The sequence below is a fragment of the Lachancea thermotolerans genome (assembly GCF_000142805.1).
Source record: "Lachancea thermotolerans CBS 6340 chromosome G complete sequence".
NCBI classification, from domain to species: domain Eukaryota; kingdom Fungi; phylum Ascomycota; class Saccharomycetes; order Saccharomycetales; family Saccharomycetaceae; genus Lachancea; species Lachancea thermotolerans.
The window spans coordinates 154,769-172,984 of NC_013083.1; the positions used below are offsets into that span (position 1 = coordinate 154,769).

Here is an 18,216-nt window from a genome sequence, read left to right on the forward strand (position 1 = left end):
GTGATTGTATAAAAATACGCTTGGACACGTGATCTAAAAGGAATAAAGTTTCGGAGATCGATATTGTCGCTATGTACGATATTATGTTCCGATGATTGCCGTAATATAGTCACATGATGTTAGGCTTCGAATTCCCGCCGCTTGCCGATACTCGCCGGCTAATGCCGCGCTTTACCGAGCTCTTATCGGTCGCAGCGCACGAAGCGCCGCTTCCAACACCGCCAAAAGAATCGAACCTCGCTTTTTTTTACGATTCACGTTGAAACTCGTGCTCGAAGTAACATAATAAAAGAGTCATCATTGACTTACAAGCTGATCATAAAAGCTCACGATTTTGGAGGAAGCACGGAGTACTCAATCGGAACAAGGTCTCATAACTTTGTCACCACCAAACTTTGAAGTCTTAACAGGACCATATAGGACACCTTAAGCCGTCTCAATCACTACATAATGACCGTTGGAGAATCGCTAGACTTCTCGCACTTATACTCCGAGGAAACCAAGTCGCGTAAGTCCTCGCCACTGAAAACATGCATTCATTTGTTCCAGGACCCTAATATCGTGTTCCTGGGTGGAGGACTACCCCTCAGCAAATACTTCCCCTGGGAAAATCTGCAGGCAGAATCGCCGCTGCCACCTTTCCCCAACGGAATTGGCGCGGCTCCCTCGGGCGACGCCAAGGACACCTGCGTCACCAGCATCCCCAAGGACGGGACTTCCAAGGCGGGCGACACCAACGATATCCCACTGTCGCGCGCACTACAGTACGGTTTCAGCATGGGCCAGCCTGAGTACTTGTCCTTTGTGAGGGAGCACACTCAACTCGTTCACAAAATGCAATACGAGGACTGGGACGTGCTCGCCACCATCGGTAACACGGGCTCATGGGAATCGACGCTGCGTATCTTCTGTAACAGAGGTGACACTATCCTTGCCGAAAAGTACACTTTTTCTTCCTCGGTCTATGCTGCCGAGGCTCAGGGTGTCAACGTCTTCCCTGTGCCACTAGATGCCGACGGATTAATTCCTGAGAGATTGGAGGCCATCCTCGACAACTGGAACCCAGAGACCCCTAAGCCTAAGCTTTTGTACACGATCCCCACAGGTCAGAACCCAACTGGGTCCTCTCTCAGCGACGACCGTAAGAAGGAAATTTACCGCATTGCGCAAAAGCACGACTTCATCATTATCGAAGATGAGCCTTACTACTTCTTGCAGATGGACGCTTACGAGAAGGACCCCTCCAAGAGAAAGGCGATCGAATTTGCATCCCACGATGAATTTGTTAACTCTTTGGCCAAATCTTTTATTTCCTTGGACACTGAGGGCCGTGTTATCAGAATGGACTCTTTCTCCAAGGTCTTAGGACCTGGTACCAGACTCGGCTGGCTTGTTGGTTCCAAGAGAATTTTGAGAGCTTACACTCAATTGCACGAGATGACCATTCAAAACCCATCCGGGTTCAGTCAAGCCATAGTTTCAGGTACCTTGAACCGTTGGGGTCAGCACGGTTTCTTGGACTGGTTGATTGGTCTTCGCCAAGAGTACAATGAAAAGCGTGATGTCGCTATCGACGCCTTATACAAGTACGTGCCCAGCACCCCCGCGCTAACGGTCACTCCACCTATTGCTGGTATGTTCTTCACCGTTAATATCGACGCCTCTGCCCACCCAGAGTTCGCAACCAAGTACCAGTCTAAGCCTGAGTTGGTCGAACAAGCTATTTACGAAAAGGTCATCGCTTGTGGCGTGCTCGTTGTCCCAGGGATCTGGTTCAAGGCCGACGGTGAGACAACGCCAGCCCAACCTAAAGAGAGCAAGGCGGAGCCTAACCCTAACGGTATTTTCTTCAGAGGCACCTACGCTGCCGTTCCTTTGGACAAACTCCAGGATGGTATCAAGCGCTTCGGTATTGCCTTGAAAGAGGAATTTGGTCTATGAAATTAAATAAATAGAAAAGACGGTTTCTGGCCGTTATTCAGTACAGTACATAACACCTAGGAGGATTGTTATTTCGGCGCCCGGTCGCTGTTCTCACTATTTCTTTCAACGTCAGCAATTTGCTCAACGCTAGGCTTTGGTAACGAAAATGTGTCAGCATGTTCCAAGTCGAAGTCCCCAACATTATTGAGGGCGCCCCGAGTGTCCAAGACCCGCTCGTCAATCAAGAGCTCCCCACCTTTGTTTTCTGGACCCAATACTGTCGTTATCAGTAACCCCGCAAACACACAGCCCATAAATATACACATGACCTTACCGTAGTCGTAGACCCCTTCTTTCCCATCAATGGGGAACCGCTCGCCGATAGTGGCTTCAATAGTCGATGATGCGCTGCTTATCATGTTACCCATTTGATATGCCACACCAGTGACAAAAGCGCGAAACTCAACAGGTGACAGCTCGGTCAAGTGAATTGGCACGACTCCCCAAGCACCTTGTACAAAGAATTGCAGGAAGAAAACAGCTGGGTTCAGGCCTTTCGGATTGGATACGAAGCCCCAGGGGTATAGCAACGCACCACCGCCGATGCAACATATGACGATGGCGCACCTGCGCCCGATGAAGGAGGACACATGTGCCACCAAGATACCTCCGACTAGCGCGCCGATGTTAGCCACCGAATTGGTAACTGTGGACGCGTCATCGGAGTAATTATATTGGTTCGTTAGCATCGTGGGGAACAAATCCTGAGACCCGTGGGAGGAGAAGTTGAACATGGCCATTAAAATCACAAGGTATACTAGCGTCATCCAGTGCTGGATGAGCGCGACTTTCACATTCTGCCAGAACTGCGAAGAATTGGTCTTTTCCTGTTCCTGAGCGACCCTCTTGGACTCATTCATGCGCCTCGTGTAGACCTCAGACTCTGGCAACAGCAGCCTCCATACGATGAAAAGCGCAGGAGGACCCGCGCTGAACCAGAAGAACGACCTCCAGCCGTGGGGCGAGTTGTCGACTATTGCCCTCTTGAATATGACACCCAGCAGATAGCCCAGCGCGTAGCCTTCCTGGAATATGCCGGATAAGATGGAACGCGACTCTTCGGGCGCATTTTCGAGCGCGGTAGCGCTTGCCACACCGAAAATGGACCCCATTACAATACCGAAAATAGCCCGGCAGCCCAAAAACGCGGGAAAAGTCTTGACAAAGCCAGTTCCGATTTGCACGACTATTATGAGAAACATGGAAATGCAGTACGGCAACTTTCTGCCATACCGGTCGCCCAGGTATCCAAAAATGACAGCGCCAATCACGCGCAGCAGCAGCACCAGCGTTATTGCATTCGACATGTCCTTGATCGATTTGTCGAGGTCCTTGGCGATCGCGGACATGTTCAGCGACACCGCGAAGAAATCCAACGCGTCCCATGTCCAAGCCAGAAACCCGACTATGAAGAATTGCGTTTGCCGCGCGTTCATATGTCTCAGCGCGGGGAAAGGGTTTAGCGCGTACTTGCTCCTGGCCTCCCGCAGTTTTTGCCTTGTAGGAACGAGTGTCGTGAACCGCGTTCTCAAGTATTCTTGCACCTCTGCCCAAGTCACCTGGTGCTGTGCCCTGGGCTTGCGCTCTACGCAGCACTTACTGCCTTCCGTCTCCACAACTGAGTTAGACGAAGATGCGAAGCTATTTCTTGTCATGCCAAATCAATCCGATTTCTGATTTAATTGGAGAAAGAAGAACGCTCTATGGGCAAGAGCCGCCAAGCATCATGCTCCATTTATTTATACATCAATGACCCGCTTTTCCCAGCGTCCGTCTCCACAAAATCAAGCGTGACCCCGCGCTTGTTGGGCTTGCGCCAAGCTGCATCTGTCCGAGTGCTGCAGCCGGTTCGAGACTTTGCTGCATGTTCTATCGGAGACTCGAAAGTAACCGAATGTCCGGTTTTTTCATGACTTGAGGAGCTGGAACAACGGGGATTTATATACTTCTGGACGGGAACCTTTTGATGATGTAATCTTAAGTCCGGCAGCTGTCACATGGTCAATTTGTTAATTGAGTATGTATCGAGTTCTATGGAGAATAAAGAACAGTCAGGTGAAGCGAGCGTGTTTGGGACTACTCGGGCTTCACAGGCTCGGCGTTCCAGATAGTGTCAGCGTACTCTTCAATACATCTGTCGCTGCTGAAAAAACCAATGTTGGCAACGCTCAAGATGCTCTTCTTGAGCCACTCCTTCTTGTCCTTGTGATAAACCTGGTCTACGAGCTCCTGAGTTGAGATGTAGGCCTCGAAGTCATCGCTGACCAAGTAGTAGTCGCCGTGAGACTTGATGCTGTCGATCAGCGGCATAAATTCGGAGTGGTTCTGGGGCGAAAAGGCGCCGTTCTGCATGGCGTCCAGAACTTTGGCGAGGGACGCGGGGACGCCCTCGTTGTGGAACTGGTGCTTGTAGCGCAGCTCGTCGACGTTCTCGGCCAAGTTTCCAAACAAGAAGATGTTGTCCTCGCCGATCTCGCGAGTTATCTCGACGTTGGCGCCGTCCACGGTGCCGATAATGAGACCGCCGTTCATGACGAACTTCATGTTGGATGTACCGGAGGCCTCGGTTCCCGCGGTCGAGATGTGCTCGCTGAGGTCGCTGGCGGGCGTGATGATCTCGGCCTTGGAGACGTTATAGTCTGGGATAAAGTAAACCTTGAGCAGGTCCTGGATTTCCTTGTCGTTATTGACGACATCGGCCACGGAGTTGATCAGCTTGATGATGAGCTTCGCCATGTAGTATCCGGGAGCGCTCTTGCCTCCGAAAATCGAAACTTTCCGTGGGTACTTCTTTACGACCTCCTCGATAGACGCACCGGATTGCAGGAGCTCCTTCATGGTCAAGTATCGATGAATGACGCCAAAAATGTTCATCTGCTGGCGCTTGTACTCGTGAATGCGCTTGACCTGGATGTCGAACAGGGTATTCCGGATGTGGTCGCGCTCGATAATGTCGACGCCGTTGTTGAGTTTCTTGATGAGGTCCGCCAGCCGCTGCTTGTTGAACTGCTTCACGTCGTTCCACTTTTTCTGGAACTTCTCATCCTCGGCATACTTGCTCAATTGTGTGAGTTTTGACATGTCAAGCAAGTAGTTGTCCTCAGGGTCGTTGATTGTTTCGCTAATAAGCTGCGCCAGTTTAGGGTTGGCCTGTTTTAACCATCTTCTTGGCGTAATACCGTTGGTGACGTTGGTGAACTTGTTGGAACCATAGATCTTCACAAAGTCTTTGAAGATGGTGGTCTTGATCAGGTCAGAGTGCAGTTCAGCCACTCCGTTGACTTTGTGGGACCCGATAATAGCCAAGTAGGCCATACGAACTTGTCTCTCCTGCGAAGACTCCTCGATGACAGAAACACGCGAGAGCAGGTCCATATCGTGTGGGAACTTCTTTTCCACATCCTGCAAGAAGAACCAGTTTATGTCATATATGATCTCCAGGTGCCTGGGCAACAAGCGACCAAGTAAACTGATAGGCCATTTTTCTAGGGCTTCTTGCATGACGGTATGGTTAGTGAACGCGAAAGTGCTGGTCACAATCTTCCAGGCCTCATGCCAGTCAAGCTTCTCGAGATCGACTAAAATGCGCTGCAGCTCAACAATTGCCAGCGTAGGGTGAGTGTCATTGATCTGGATGGCGATGGCGTCTGGGAATTCTGACCAAGCTCTCTTACCCTTCTTGAACCTTCTGACAATGTCGTGTAGCGATGCTGCACACCAGAAGTACTGCTGCTTCAAACGAAGTTCCTTTCCCTGTAAAAAGTTATCGTTTGGATACAAGACTGCAGTAATGGACTCCGCCCGTTGCTGCTCCTCGACAGAGTTCTTGTAGTCACCGTTGTTGAACTTCTTGAAGTCAAACTCCGTTGTTGGTTTGGCGCTCCAAAGTCTCAAGTTGTTAACAGTAGACGTTTTAAATCCAGGAATAGGCATGTCGTAGGGCACTGCTAGGACCCTTTCCCCTCCAATCCAGTCGGAAGGCTCCAAAGTTGACTTCTCGTTCTGGCCACGATCCACGTAGCCATAGAAGTTGATAGGGACCTGAATTTCAGCGCGCTCGATTTCCCAAGGATTGGTAAAGTTCAGCCAGTAGTCAGGGGTCTCGACTTGGTACCCGTTAATGATCTTCTGCGCAAAAATACCATACTGGTAGCGGAGGCCGTAGCCCCACGCGGGGTAGTTTCCAGTGGCCATGGAATCAACAAAACACGCGGCCAAACGCCCGAGACCACCGTTGCCTAGAGCGGCGTCAGGTTCCTCGTCAAGAATGTCCTCCAGTTTGAATCCCAATTCGTTCATTGCATTTTTGATCATCTCTCTAGAGGTGTTGCCCTTGGTAAGGGTCTCATCCGTGTCACCTACGTCTCTTACGTCTGTGTCTGTGCGCATGTTGATCAACGCATTGTCCAAAGCTCTACCCATCAAAAACTCGAGTGACAAGTAGTACACACGCTTCGGGTCGCGCGCGGTCTGGCGCTGCTGCGTCTTGTTCCAGTCAATTACCAGATTATCGCGCACGGACTGCGACGTGGCTTGGTACGCAGCCAAGTCGTCGCAATTGTACAAAGACCGCGCCAACGTCCACTCAACATGCGAGATAAACCGTTCCTGGAACTCGTCAGCCGTGTTGAACTTCTGCACTTTGTGCTTGTTCCAGATTTCGCGCGATTGCGCTGGAATTGTTGTCTCAATGGCCTTGATTTCCTGCGGCAAGAACCCTGTCAGCCTCCTTGTCAGTCTAGGGACATGAGGGGCGTTAGGGTCCTCCGAAATAAGATCGTTACTCAAGCTAGGCCTCCTTCCGAATGACATTGTCGAGACCAAAACTCAATTGCTTCTGCGGTCGCTTTCGTGTTTGCTTGCGCGTGAGCACTCTAATTACAATCACCCGCTCGAACATCGTTCAACCGCTGCGACACTGCTTATATATACCTTGAAGACGCCTCGTCTAAAGGAAGATGCGTGTCAATTTCCCGCAACTTCGTGGCCCTAAATTTACCCCTTGTTGATGCTGCTCTCAACCCTTGTTGAGCTCATGCGGGGGTGCTTTCTGGGCGAACGACCAGAGCACGTTCGCGTCACGTGCTTTATCTTAGGGGAGCTGAGAGTTGTGAAGCAGTTTACGTTATCGATGACTTACACGTGAGCGTCGTTTAAAACGTATTAAGTGCCCTGACCCATGTCTCGAACATGAAGATGTCTGTTTCCGTGCTCGGTGACCCTTCTCGAGGATCTATGCGTATTTTGAAGTAAGCCGAAGGAAATAACAACGTAGTCACATGCATGGAAAGCAGCTACAGTTGGCTATTCTTTTAAGGCGTTTTATTATTGTTTGGGCTCGCAGTCCAGGCGTTTGCTTCTGCGAGCGTGGCTCTTGAGCGGTAAACCGTATTGAAATTATCTAGCATTTGTTGAGGCGGGTGCGGGTTCTGACGACTCTAGCGACTTGAACGACTTCCTCCAACTCTTTGACTCGCTGTGGAAAAAACGTAGGTCTCCATGATGTAGTGTTATCTCAAAAATAACAACTGAGTTGCTGCTTCAAAGACTGGTCGACTTGGTTCTTGCAAAAGCGCCTTCGGAGAGCGCGCCACGGCTGTAATAAACAGCGTTATTTGTTAGAAAGGACGCCTTGGCGCCGCCGTTGGAGCGCAGATTATATGGCAACGGCGAGCTTTATTGCAGTAAATGGCGAACGCTATTGGTGACTTAGCCCTGGCGAGATGGTCCGACAATATTGTCTAGCACGGCACAGTTGGGGTGGATGACGTAGACGACCCTTTCTGATATGGGGTGATCGCCCTCATGGTCGGCCAGAGCTTGCATGTTGCCCTGCACTTGCATGAGAATTTTGTCCTTTACCAGCCTCTTGATGACCTTGAAAGCGAGTTTACGCTCTTGCCAATATTCAGACTCGCTGTTGATCTCATTCTCGCGTTGTAGGAGATACCAATCGACGATATCCGCTGCAGTGAGCTCTGCTCCTCCGTCACGATCTTCCTGAGCAACCTTTTGCACAATCAAATTGATCATGGCGGCATATTTGTCGTACGAGATTGTCACTTTGCCTTTCTTGTCGCCATGCCCGGATTCCGAAGGCAGAGGCGTCTCGCGTGTCTCTAGCGGTTCTTCTGATGACCTCTGCGATGCTACCTGATCGCCGGAGTCGCCGTGACCATCGCTGTCATTACCGCTGTCGTTACCCCCGTCGTTTCCACCCTCGTTCGATTCATCATCTGAGTCACCTGTGACATCAACATCTTCAACGTCGACTCTGATAATACTCTGCCGCAGTAAGTCGTAAGCTTCAGCCACAAAGTTGGGTGAGATTTCGTCAACACAATTTGCCCGTGCGATAGCTTCCGATAGTCTGATCATACTCTCCAGTTGTCTAACTGTGATTCGGTAACTCGACTTGCTAAACCCTTGGGCGTCATCTCTTCGAAGCTCTTTGTATTTCTCCACCAAGTAGTTTCTAGCCTCTTCGTTCATTAAGGGCTTGAAAGTTCTTGCGTACTTGATGTAACGACGAAGCTGATCTGCTGTAAAAGGTGGGTCAATCGCTTCGTCTCTCTTCATGTGCAGATCTACGATATGTGCTGCTAGCTCAGTGTCGATTTTTTCATTGCAATCGTCGAGTACCACGAAGAAAAGGTCAAACCGCGACATAATAGGAGCGGTCATATTCAGGTTGCCTCTCAGTGTAAGCTTCCTGTTGTATCGACCGGCAACGGGATTCGCAGCAGCCAAAATAGAAGTCCGCGCATTCAAAGTGGCATGAATACCGGCCTTGGCTATGGAGATTGTTTGTTGCTCCATGGCTTCATGGATAGCAACCTGATCCGAAATATCCATTTTGTCAAATTCGTCAATACAACATATGCCGTTGTCAGCAAGCATCAAAGCACCGGCCTCGATCGTAAAGTCTCCAGCCTCCTCGTCTTTCACAACTGCAGCAGTTAAACCTGCAGCAGAAGATGCCTTACCTGATGTGTAAACAGCCCTAGGTGCAAAACTGCACACATATTTCAGAAACTGGGACTTGGAAGTAGACGGATCGCCAACAATACAGATGTTGATGTCGCCTCTAAGATTTATGCCTTCTACAGTCGTCTTGTGAACACCTCCGAGCATTTGTAACAGTATTCCTTTTTTCACGGTATTATGCCCGAACACAGCAGGTGCGATTGATCGTACCAACTTGTCGTAAATTTGTTCGTCTTTCACCATCTCTTTCAACTCATTGATCTCCTGAGGGTTCAAACTGTTAAGAAACACTTCCTGATCTCTTTCATCGTCGTTTCCTGAGCTGTTGACTTGTAGGTTCAAGAGCTCAGTACCCTCATCGCGTGTGTCTGCACCGCTGGTAGCGTCCTTTCCCGTGGGTGCAACATGACATGCGAGGAAACTTATTTTATAGGTTAGGTCGCGGACACCCAAGGATTTGAGCCCGCTCACACCGTTGTTCAATCCCTCTGAACTTCTAGCCAGACCTCTTGTGTCCATGGAGGAGCTCGGTTTCACACCTGGTAACCCCAGCTGAGTGACATCAGGAACAACTATTTCGGTCCCTGTAAACTTACATCTGTCTCCAGGTTTCGCACGTTCGACACAGTCACCTCTTAAAATGACATCAAGAGTACGAGGCATTGAACCAGTTGGAATTTCATTTGCGTTTTCTTGAATTCGGGCCTTTTGCCAATCCAGGAATTTGGATCTTCCAACGCTTAGTGTCCAGAAAGCTTGGTTTTCACAGGAAGGGTTAGGACAGTAGGTTGGCTGAGTGTACTTGAAAACCTGTTCAACATTATCTACAACTGCGCGGCACATTTCACATGTGAAGCTTGCCTTGAAGAGCTCTGGGCGAACCTCTGAAGTTCTTGTTACCGTACCTGAGATGCTCATGAGAGAGCCTATCTTTTCAGCCCTAATGTCACGAATACGGTTTATTGTGGGTAAATTGAAGAAACTTATTTGAAACACGCGCTCAGTTTGCTCAGGCGATCCCGCAGTGGAAGCACCCGTGGCGAAACCCGAGCTCGGGTTTCCGCCACGGGGCACCGATTCACCAGTTCCTTGGCTTTCCTGTGTGTAAGAATCCGCATTCGAGGTATTCTGTGTATCAAGCCCCCCTGGGTTCTGTGAAACAGAGTCGGCGGTGAATAGCAGTTGCGGAGCATGTCTTCGAATCACTCTCTTCAGGCCCTTCTGTAAAAACGGCAGAAATCTATAATACTGTTCAGAAATAGCCATTGCCAAGGCACCGTTTTCTCGAGTGGACAAGTGCTGGTAGTCGATATAAATGGTGTTGAGATCATAAACCCTCATGAACTCAATCTGTGATCGATAAGCTTTCACCGCTTGCGGCTCCTGCCCATCGTCCTGAGACTCGATGGTGAAATCTTCAAGAAAGTGCTCGAAAGCCTCACGAACCTTTTCACCTGTAACATCATCAACTTTTTTTATTGTGTTTAAGTTTCGTCTCCTAACACCGTCCAAGGGCAACTCTTCTTGCTCGACATCTCCTTCCTCCCTCTCGAAGTGCTGGCTGCTACCCATTTGCGGTTGTGAGCTCCTATCAGGTCCACCGATTGACCTTGAGGAGCTAGGAAACGCAGGGGTTGCACCAGAAGGTCCTGACCCTATCTCGTCTTCTCCGAAGTGGGCGCTACCTGCATAGTTTCCACTCATCGATGAATATGGAGGTGATGAGTGATGGGTGGGAGGGGCTGACGATGGAATGTTTGGGTTCCCCGCGGGAGAGTCATCATTAAAAGTTGACGACAAATTAGCGCCGCTATTCCTGGGTGGCGAGGACATTCTGAGTCGAAGTTTCGTTTATTCAGTTTAGTATATTTGATGGAATTGTCGAAATCATTTATTTATCGAGTCTCAAAAGTTATTTTTTCGCACCGCTGGCGATGGCAGTATTTCGCGGAAAAACAACCGAAAAAGAAGGACAAACTAGATGCTCTGCGCTCCTTCACAATTCCTAAAGTAACGCTAAGTACTTCGAGCCATGTAAGTGAATTGGATTCTTTCTCAATGTCAAAAAGAAATGCGCAAGCCCGGAATCGAACCGGGGGCCCATCGATGGCAACGATGGATTTTACCACTAAACCACTTGCGCCTTTTATATGAGAGATCGAGAGAAGAATCGACTATATAGATTTATGTTAAGCGTATGTTACGTGTCATGAAACAATAATGTTACAAGGAATTTCTGAAACATAGAAGGAACAACAACAGAGATGATGAGGCTTGCTCTAAGCATCCAGATCTATAACTATAAGTGCTACTAGGCCCCAGGCCTAACATGAGATTAAATAGAGGGAGGAACAGCCCTAATCATACTGAGCTAACGAATCACCAACTTTATATAGTCCGGAGTTCCATAATAAGATACGATAATACGTTGTCCATTCAAGAGTAATTTGCCCCATTATCGAGCAACCAACGATGCTAATGTCGATCACTATTGGTCGTCTTAATTCATAATAATTTATAAGGCCTTCCTATTAGTACATATAAACATCTTTAGTAATTCAGTAGAAATTATACAGTAGCACAGATGTTTCGCCGCGAAAAACAAAATTGAGCGAGAAGAGCACATGCCCAACCCACGTTATTTGGTACTTGAGTTTCAATGTCCTTCTAGGAACTATTCCCTTCCGACTACTCTCCAATATCTTGAGATGAAGGATTTCGAAAAAAATGCAGATGAGCTTCAGATACCTCGAAGCCCGGGTTGAATGATATTTCTTTTGTGTGAGCACACAACTAGAATCAGTAGTCCTTATTCTTCTTAGAGCTCTTACAATTTCCGGTTAAAGTGTTTTTGGGGAAAGTGTAGCCAGCGTCCTCCCATGAAGTGAGGTTAACATTGGAGTAAACATTCAAGTGGTCTTGGATGTATTGGTAAGTTGGGAAGCCTGAAGGGTCGCAAGTTATGCTCGTGGCGTTCTCGGGCTGGTATATTCTGACGTAGTCGATACTCATTGTTACAGGGAAGAAAATGGAGTTCCAGTCGATATAAGCCCAATTGTTGGAGATACCCAAATTTAGAATAATAGACATCGGCTCTTTACTAATAGGCCTCCAATTAATATTACCGTTGGGATGGAGAGCTGTAGAATGAATGGTCATTGTTGGTTGTTGACCTACAAACCATCTGATATAGCCGGTGTCGTGATCATTCAAATATTCAAACCCATACGATTGAAAGTAGCCCGCATCCGGTCCGAACTCGTTCCAAGTAACGTTCAGAGCTGTAACTGCAGACACGGCCTGCTGGAATGGACCACCAGCATACGTGTTCATTGCTGTAACGGTACTATTGTGAATCTCAATAAAGTCGTAGTCTGGCATATACCAGATGTCAAAAGGAGCAAGTTGTAGCGACTGAGATGCTACACCAACACCTGACCCTCCAATGTATGTGTCAGCAGAACCTTCAATAATATCGATTTCAGGAGCACCTCTACCAACACCTTGGTTTGGATGGTCTTCGCCGTCACAGGTACACGAGGAGAGTTTCTGGCCAGGCAGGTAAGAGATACCATCAGGCGAACTTTGGTTAGGAGTGATACCAGCATCACAGGCTTCGTAAGAGTAAGGCCACACACCCTCGGTAGAGGCAAGGTAGCCAGGTCTTCCCAGATTACCCATAGTCCACATACCCGGCCACAGACCGATCACACGACCGTAGTTAGGCAGGTTAGCAGAGGCCTCGATATAACCCTGTGTGAAACATAGCTTGTTCCAACTCTGCAGCATACCGGATCTGTAGTACAGATCGTGGTTCTTGTAAGCATCCATGCGAAGTTTCAAGGTACCGTTTGCAGTGGTAACAGCGTCTGGCGAGTACCACTCCAAATCGTGAGTGGCGGCGTAGTGGAAGTCTGGAGCAGTCCAGAACTGATCGTCACCATCGTAGAACGTTCTTCCTTCAGCATTGAACTCATCTGAAAATGCAAGTGGCCACTCGGAACCGTCCTTGGCCTTCCACGTTTTCGCAGAGGTTGGAGTATCCGGGTCCACGAGCGATGTACGAATAGCAGATAACTGGGGGTACTCGTAGAGCGAAAGGTATGTGATAGTTTGTGGTTTACCGTGGTCGACCGCACCCGTGAAAGTGAGCACAGGAAGGACGACGAACAGCGTTAGCGCACCCAGGAATAAGAACAGGAAGCCGAAAAACCCACCGGCAGATCTGCGGTCCATGTGCTTGAAATCTAGCATGAACTTGCTGTTGTCCAGGCGGGCCTCCTCCTCCGGATCTGGGTTGTGTAAGTAATCATCGTCCTCTTTTTCGTCGAGGTGCAGCGGGAAAGAGGACGTTGGGTAGCCTCCAAAGGGCGAGAAATCCTGGTCGCTTATGAAGGGGTCTGACGAGCTGATGGACGCAGAGGAATTATTGTGAGAGCCATTGTGAGCGGCTGCACCGGCGGCTCCCACGGCAGCAGCACCGCCAACGGGCGCCATTGATGCCACACGAGACCCGACCACCGGATAGCGGTCAAATCCCGGAGGAGCCGTAATATCGTTGTTGGATATCCCCGTGTGGGAGCTGAGTGAGCTGCTGGAGGGCAACGCGGCAGGACCAGCTCGTGATCCCGGTGTAAGGCGCGCACCCGCCGCGCCTTTCGAGTAGTAGCCCTTGTAATCGGAGACGTCGCGCGAGCCGACAGCTGCGCTTCCGGCAGCCCCAGCCGCGTCTGTAGCGCTAGCGCCATCATCGTGGTGTAGTAGGGATGTGTCACTGGCGCTATAGGAAGCGTATGTGTCGTCTTCCGCGTCATCGGTAAACGGATTCCTTACGGGAACGTTCTGTGACGCAGAAGCGTTGCCTTGGTCTCCACCCGAGTACGAAGCTTGCTGCTCACGCGTGTTGCTGGTCAAGTTTCGAACTGACATAGGTACGGAAGTACTGGAACCAGTTGTAGCTGAGAGCTGAGTCTAGGAAGATGATCTGGTAAGTACCGGTCTTCCAGGCGTCAAAAAAATACTGTGCTATGCAAAAGAGCCTCTGTTTCGCTCCTCGTTATAAGTGATCCGCTGTTCACTTGTCGAAGATCCAGAGAAGATATTCTGACCACAGAAGAACGGTCAGGGAGGTCTGTGAGCGAGCGTTTGCGCAAGCTTTCGTGCGAGCGTGTGAGCGGGAAGGGTAGGCGTCGGTACTTAATGATACAGCTTGCTCTCAACGGTATTCCGGCCTTTTTTTCCTAGCTTTCGCTCTCTCCCAGTCCTTCCTTGGAACCACTTTTTTTCGGCACGCTTCATACGGCGGCTTCGTCACACGAAGGAGAATGTAGGCTCTACGTTGGTGTAGCGATCACTGCGCGAACGCGACAACAATTGGACGGTGGCGGGGCGAGGCTAAGCCGCCAGCGTGCCTTTTTTTCGCGTCGCGGGCGGGGCCAGCCCAGGTCTTTCTATTTTTGGACAGTCCCACCGAGAAAAAAAATTAGGGCAGAGCCCGAGTTAGAAAGAAACTCGCAAAAATAATGATACCCGCGAGATTCGAACTCGCGCCTCCGAAGAGACCAGGACCTCGACCTGGCGCCTTAACCGCTCGGCCAGAGTACCAATTCGTTGAAGAAGTGAATGAGGCCTTGCAATATGTAGGTAGTATGTTTTCTTGAATGAGCTTTTATAGTCAATCATTTCTGTCAGGTTGGAGGAATGATTTCAGATCTCTTAGGATGCGCAGATTGCAAGAGGAGTTCGTCAGCTCCCGCACCACACGTAAAAGCACAGACCGGTGCCAAAGCCGGCCAGCCGCCGAACAATACGCTAGGTGTCTCGCAAGCAGCGGCGCGGCGTGTAAACTTATTTAATGTAACTGTTAACGAAAGCACCATTTCTCATGCCTCCTCTGCTCTCCGGGAAGTATTACCTTGCTATACAGTCTATCTACATTGAATCGGCTTGGTTGGCAGCCACCACAGCTGACGCCAGCAGCGCCGCTAAATTCCACGACCTGTCTGCGCTGTACTTCAAAGGGAACGCGGGCATGCTACGCTTCCATTCGCGGTAGCGATGCTGTAGCACGTGCGAGTCATAGCGCACACCGGCGACGACGCAGTAGTCAAACTGCACGATGGACTGCAAGAACTCGCTCTCGGAGGCGCCGTCTGGCACGTGACCACACACCGTTGAGTCGATCGGCGCTCCGACCGCGTCCTTGTGCAGCGCCATCGGCATCAGCACGGGCACGGGTACGGGTACGGGCACTTGCGATTGTTTGCCGATCCCGCCGCCAGGGTGCATTTTGCGGAAAAACTCGCGCCGCCTCGCGGTGTCGCCGTCAAAGTACAGCTCTGTGAGCGCCAGACAGAAGCAGTCCAGCACAGTCAACATCAACGTCGTGGAGACTGTGGGCGAGGGCAGCCCGTCCTGGAGCGTCTTCTCCTGAAACTGGACGGGCTGCGGCACGTATAGCACCTGATCGACCAGGGCGTGCAACGTGGATTGGGTGCTTGACGTCACCAAGACCTTGACTGAAGGTTCGAGCACGCGTCCGGCATGCTCCAGGAACTGTACCAGCTCCTGTGTCTCGCCGCTGCTGGAGCACACCACCAGGGCGTCTCCGGGGCGCACTGCGCCCATGTCGCCGTGTAGCGCCTCGCTGGGGTGCAAGTATCGCGAGTCAATACCGAGAGACGTTAACATCGCCACAGTCTTGAGTATAATCTTGAACGATTTTCCGCTACCCAAAAATACCAGCTTACTGCCCTTCTTCAGCACCTGCACCAGTGTGTGTAACAGTTCGCTGACCCCAACTTCTTCAGTGGCGTAATACACCGAAACGTGGCTCATGGCCCTCGCGTGCTGGTATAGCATATCCTGGAACGTGCGTACACCATCTTGTCCCATCAGGCTCTGGCTCTTGGACGGCATCTTGAAAGACTGAACAAGTAGTTCTGAAGGCCCTTGTGGCTTTAATATTCCCAAGACAATGGCACCTATAAATGGTGTGCCTGCGGACAACCACATGGGCTCCCAGCGGCAGATAAAGCCCACGTCTCCCTGTCCTATATGTACCAACTGTGACGCAATGGCTCTTCCCGCGTTTAACGTGTGGCAATTCGACTCGGGTCTTCTCCTTCCCTGACTAATGCATGAAACGCAAAAAAATAAATGGACGAGACCGGAGTCGAACCGATGACCTCTCCCATGCTAAGGGAGCGCGCTACCAACTACGCCACACGCCCAATTGATGGAAGAGGTAAATAAAGGTATCGATATAACGTAGTCTCTAGGTCAGGTGCGAAGCTTTTGCCTTGTTAACAGGGCTATTTTGCTCCTGCTGCATGGCTCAATTAGGAGCACCAAGGCAACCTCGTATCAGGGACTCGCAGCAGGATTCGCAGGATTCGCAGGACTCGTAGGATTCGCAGGACCCACAGGGTTAGCGAAATTCGCAGGACTCGCGGGGATCGTGCCTCTTCGTAACTCTTTTCTGCTATTTACGGTTGATCGTTTCCTCCTCTGCTCGTAACTACATTGTCACGAACTTATGAGACGCATCCATGGTTTAAGCCTCGGATCATTTAGACATTTGGGGCCAAGTGTCCAGTTTTTCATGCATCGAATATTGCGCGGTCACTGGTTACATGCTGGCAGGCTTTCACCTGGCAGTCTGCACTTACTCTTGTTCGTAAGACCTTGCAGCATGCATTATTTAGAAAAAATCTCTTGTGCTGATTCGTGGACTTCGCAGGCTTTAAAAAGCTGCTGGGTTTGTGTTACAATGCGCGCGCATCTTGCAGCGAGTACCCTCGGCTATCGTTTTTCTTGACGGTAGTATGCAGTGAGATCAAAATTCTAATGCATCAACAGCGTTGTTTGCGCCAACAAAGTCGTGTTAACAAGTCTATGGCATGATAATATTATTATTACGTCTATGTACATTACATGTCGTCGATGATTGAGGATCCCCGTGGAGACTTGTCAAGTGATCTGCGGTATCTAAATTCCTCTTCGTCGTCAACATCCTCCAGAACAACAGGGGAGCGAGAGCGGCCGCGAGATTTCTCTGATGTCTTCTCGCTAACGGCGTTTGGGAAGTTGATGTTGATCACAACATTATGAGGGGAGTCACTTGGAGAGATGTTCTTCTTCTCAGGTTGTTTTTCGTTCTTCTGAGACTTTGCGCGCCTTTGTCTTTCTTGCTGGCGACGCTTCCTCTTTTGCTCAACCAAGAATGCTTTCTTTTGGGAAATAGCGTGTCTTTTTTCCTCGCGCTGCGCGGCTTCTTGCTCTCTCGCACGTTCTTCCTCTTCGTGCTTCTTAAGAGCGGCCACTTCCCTCTCGCGTTGCTCCTCGCGTTTTCTCAAAGTTGCTGCTTCAATCGCACGCTGCTCTTCGCGTTCTCTCAAAGCAGCTCTCTCCTTTCTTGCAAGCTCTTCCTGTTTCTTGATCTGAGCATAGTGAGCGGCCTGCGCTCTTTCGCGCTGCTTTAAAGTGGCAGCAGCTTCCCTCTTTGCAAGCTCTTCTTCTTGCGCAGCCTCGATTAGCTTTTGCTGCTCTTGCTGTTCTATCTTCTCTTGTTGTTGAGTGTCGTTGGAGGATGGTTGAAACTCAATATGGTACATTTGAGGGACTTCTTTCTGAGCCTTCTTGATGCCGATTTTGAGAACGGCCACGCTCTCGCTAATCATGTCGAAGCCCTTGACAGATACATCCTCGAATTCTATTCCGAGCGAAAATTCCTTGAACAGCCCGTCCTTTCTGCTCATAAGAACAAGCTCGTCGCCTCTGTGGTTCAATGTTATTTCGTAGTCTCTGAAAACCTGCCTGGCGACCTGGCGCTTAATAGGCGACAGATCCAGGTTGGCGATAGCGTGCCTCATAAAATCTTCGTCGTCCTCATGGTCTTGGACATAGTACTCGTTGCCGAAGAAGTCTCTTACGACGTGGTAGGTTGGGGGACGGTCGTTTCTAAGCTTTTGAAGTTGGTCGCAAATGGCTTTAGACATTGTATCTTCGGCCACGTTCTTGTAGACCGAAAGCACATACTCTTGTTGGTTTTCTGTGACGTCAAACCTTATCCCTTTCCTGTCACGTTTCATCGCGTTGTTGTAGAAAGGCTGGCAGCAAACCCTTCTTCTCTTCTGATCTGGCGCCACCGTAAATGGCAAAAACCCTTCGACCGCTGGCTCACGGTCGAAAATGCATGGAGATTGGTTAAAGTGAAACATTAATGTTTTGATTATTTGAGTTTGT

At 49.8% G+C, this 18,216-nt stretch overlaps 7 protein-coding genes and 3 non-coding genes across 10 annotated transcripts; 1 reads left to right on the plus strand and 9 right to left on the minus strand.

Moving 5' to 3' along the window:
• Window positions 1-450: 450 nt before the first annotated feature.
• ARO8 (bifunctional 2-aminoadipate transaminase/aromatic-amino-acid:2-oxoglutarate transaminase) lies at window positions 451-1,941 on the plus strand (the record flags this gene model as incomplete). The annotated part of the gene is made up of 1 exon (XM_002555082.1): window positions 451-1,941. The coding sequence occupies one exon, from the start codon at window positions 451-453 to the stop codon at window positions 1,939-1,941; it is 1,491 nt and encodes a 496-aa protein (XP_002555128.1).
• Window positions 1,942-2,009: 68 nt separating this feature from the next.
• JEN1 (monocarboxylate/H+ symporter) lies at window positions 2,010-3,638 on the minus strand (the record flags this gene model as incomplete). The annotated part of the gene is made up of 1 exon (XM_002555083.1): window positions 2,010-3,638. One exon carries the CDS (start codon window positions 3,636-3,638, stop codon window positions 2,010-2,012), a length of 1,629 nt encoding a protein of 542 aa, XP_002555129.1.
• A 421-nt stretch (window positions 3,639-4,059) lies between these two features.
• Window positions 4,060-6,795, minus strand: GPH1 (glycogen phosphorylase; the record flags this gene model as incomplete). Its single annotated transcript, XM_002555084.1, has 1 exon — window positions 4,060-6,795. The coding sequence occupies one exon, from the start codon at window positions 6,793-6,795 to the stop codon at window positions 4,060-4,062; it is 2,736 nt and encodes a 911-aa protein (XP_002555130.1).
• Window positions 6,796-7,692: 897 nt separating this feature from the next.
• Window positions 7,693-10,803, minus strand: MCM6 (MCM DNA helicase complex subunit MCM6; the record flags this gene model as incomplete). The annotated part of the gene is made up of 1 exon (XM_002555085.1): window positions 7,693-10,803. The coding sequence occupies one exon, from the start codon at window positions 10,801-10,803 to the stop codon at window positions 7,693-7,695; it is 3,111 nt and encodes a 1,036-aa protein (XP_002555131.1).
• Window positions 10,804-11,042: 239 nt separating this feature from the next.
• On the minus strand, window positions 11,043-11,113 carry KLTH0G02090r. The gene has a single exon. It is a non-coding gene; the product is annotated as a tRNA-Gly (tRNA).
• Window positions 11,114-11,769: 656 nt separating this feature from the next.
• Window positions 11,770-13,899, minus strand: KRE6 (beta-glucan synthesis-associated protein KRE6; the record flags this gene model as incomplete). The annotated part of the gene is made up of 1 exon (XM_002555086.1): window positions 11,770-13,899. The coding sequence occupies one exon, from the start codon at window positions 13,897-13,899 to the stop codon at window positions 11,770-11,772; it is 2,130 nt and encodes a 709-aa protein (XP_002555132.1).
• A 594-nt stretch (window positions 13,900-14,493) lies between these two features.
• On the minus strand, window positions 14,494-14,574 carry KLTH0G02134r. The gene has a single exon. It is a non-coding gene; the product is annotated as a tRNA-Leu (tRNA).
• A 327-nt stretch (window positions 14,575-14,901) lies between these two features.
• Window positions 14,902-15,984, minus strand: KLTH0G02156g (KLTH0G02156p; the record flags this gene model as incomplete). The annotated part of the gene is made up of 1 exon (XM_002555087.1): window positions 14,902-15,984. The coding sequence occupies one exon, from the start codon at window positions 15,982-15,984 to the stop codon at window positions 14,902-14,904; it is 1,083 nt and encodes a 360-aa protein (XP_002555133.1).
• Window positions 15,985-16,129: 145 nt separating this feature from the next.
• KLTH0G02178r lies at window positions 16,130-16,202 on the minus strand. The gene has a single exon. It is a non-coding gene; the product is annotated as a tRNA-Ala (tRNA).
• Window positions 16,203-16,901: 699 nt separating this feature from the next.
• Window positions 16,902-18,191, minus strand: KLTH0G02200g (KLTH0G02200p; the record flags this gene model as incomplete). Its single annotated transcript, XM_002555088.1, has 1 exon — window positions 16,902-18,191. The coding sequence occupies one exon, from the start codon at window positions 18,189-18,191 to the stop codon at window positions 16,902-16,904; it is 1,290 nt and encodes a 429-aa protein (XP_002555134.1).
• Between the last annotated feature and the right edge of the window lie 25 nt (window positions 18,192-18,216).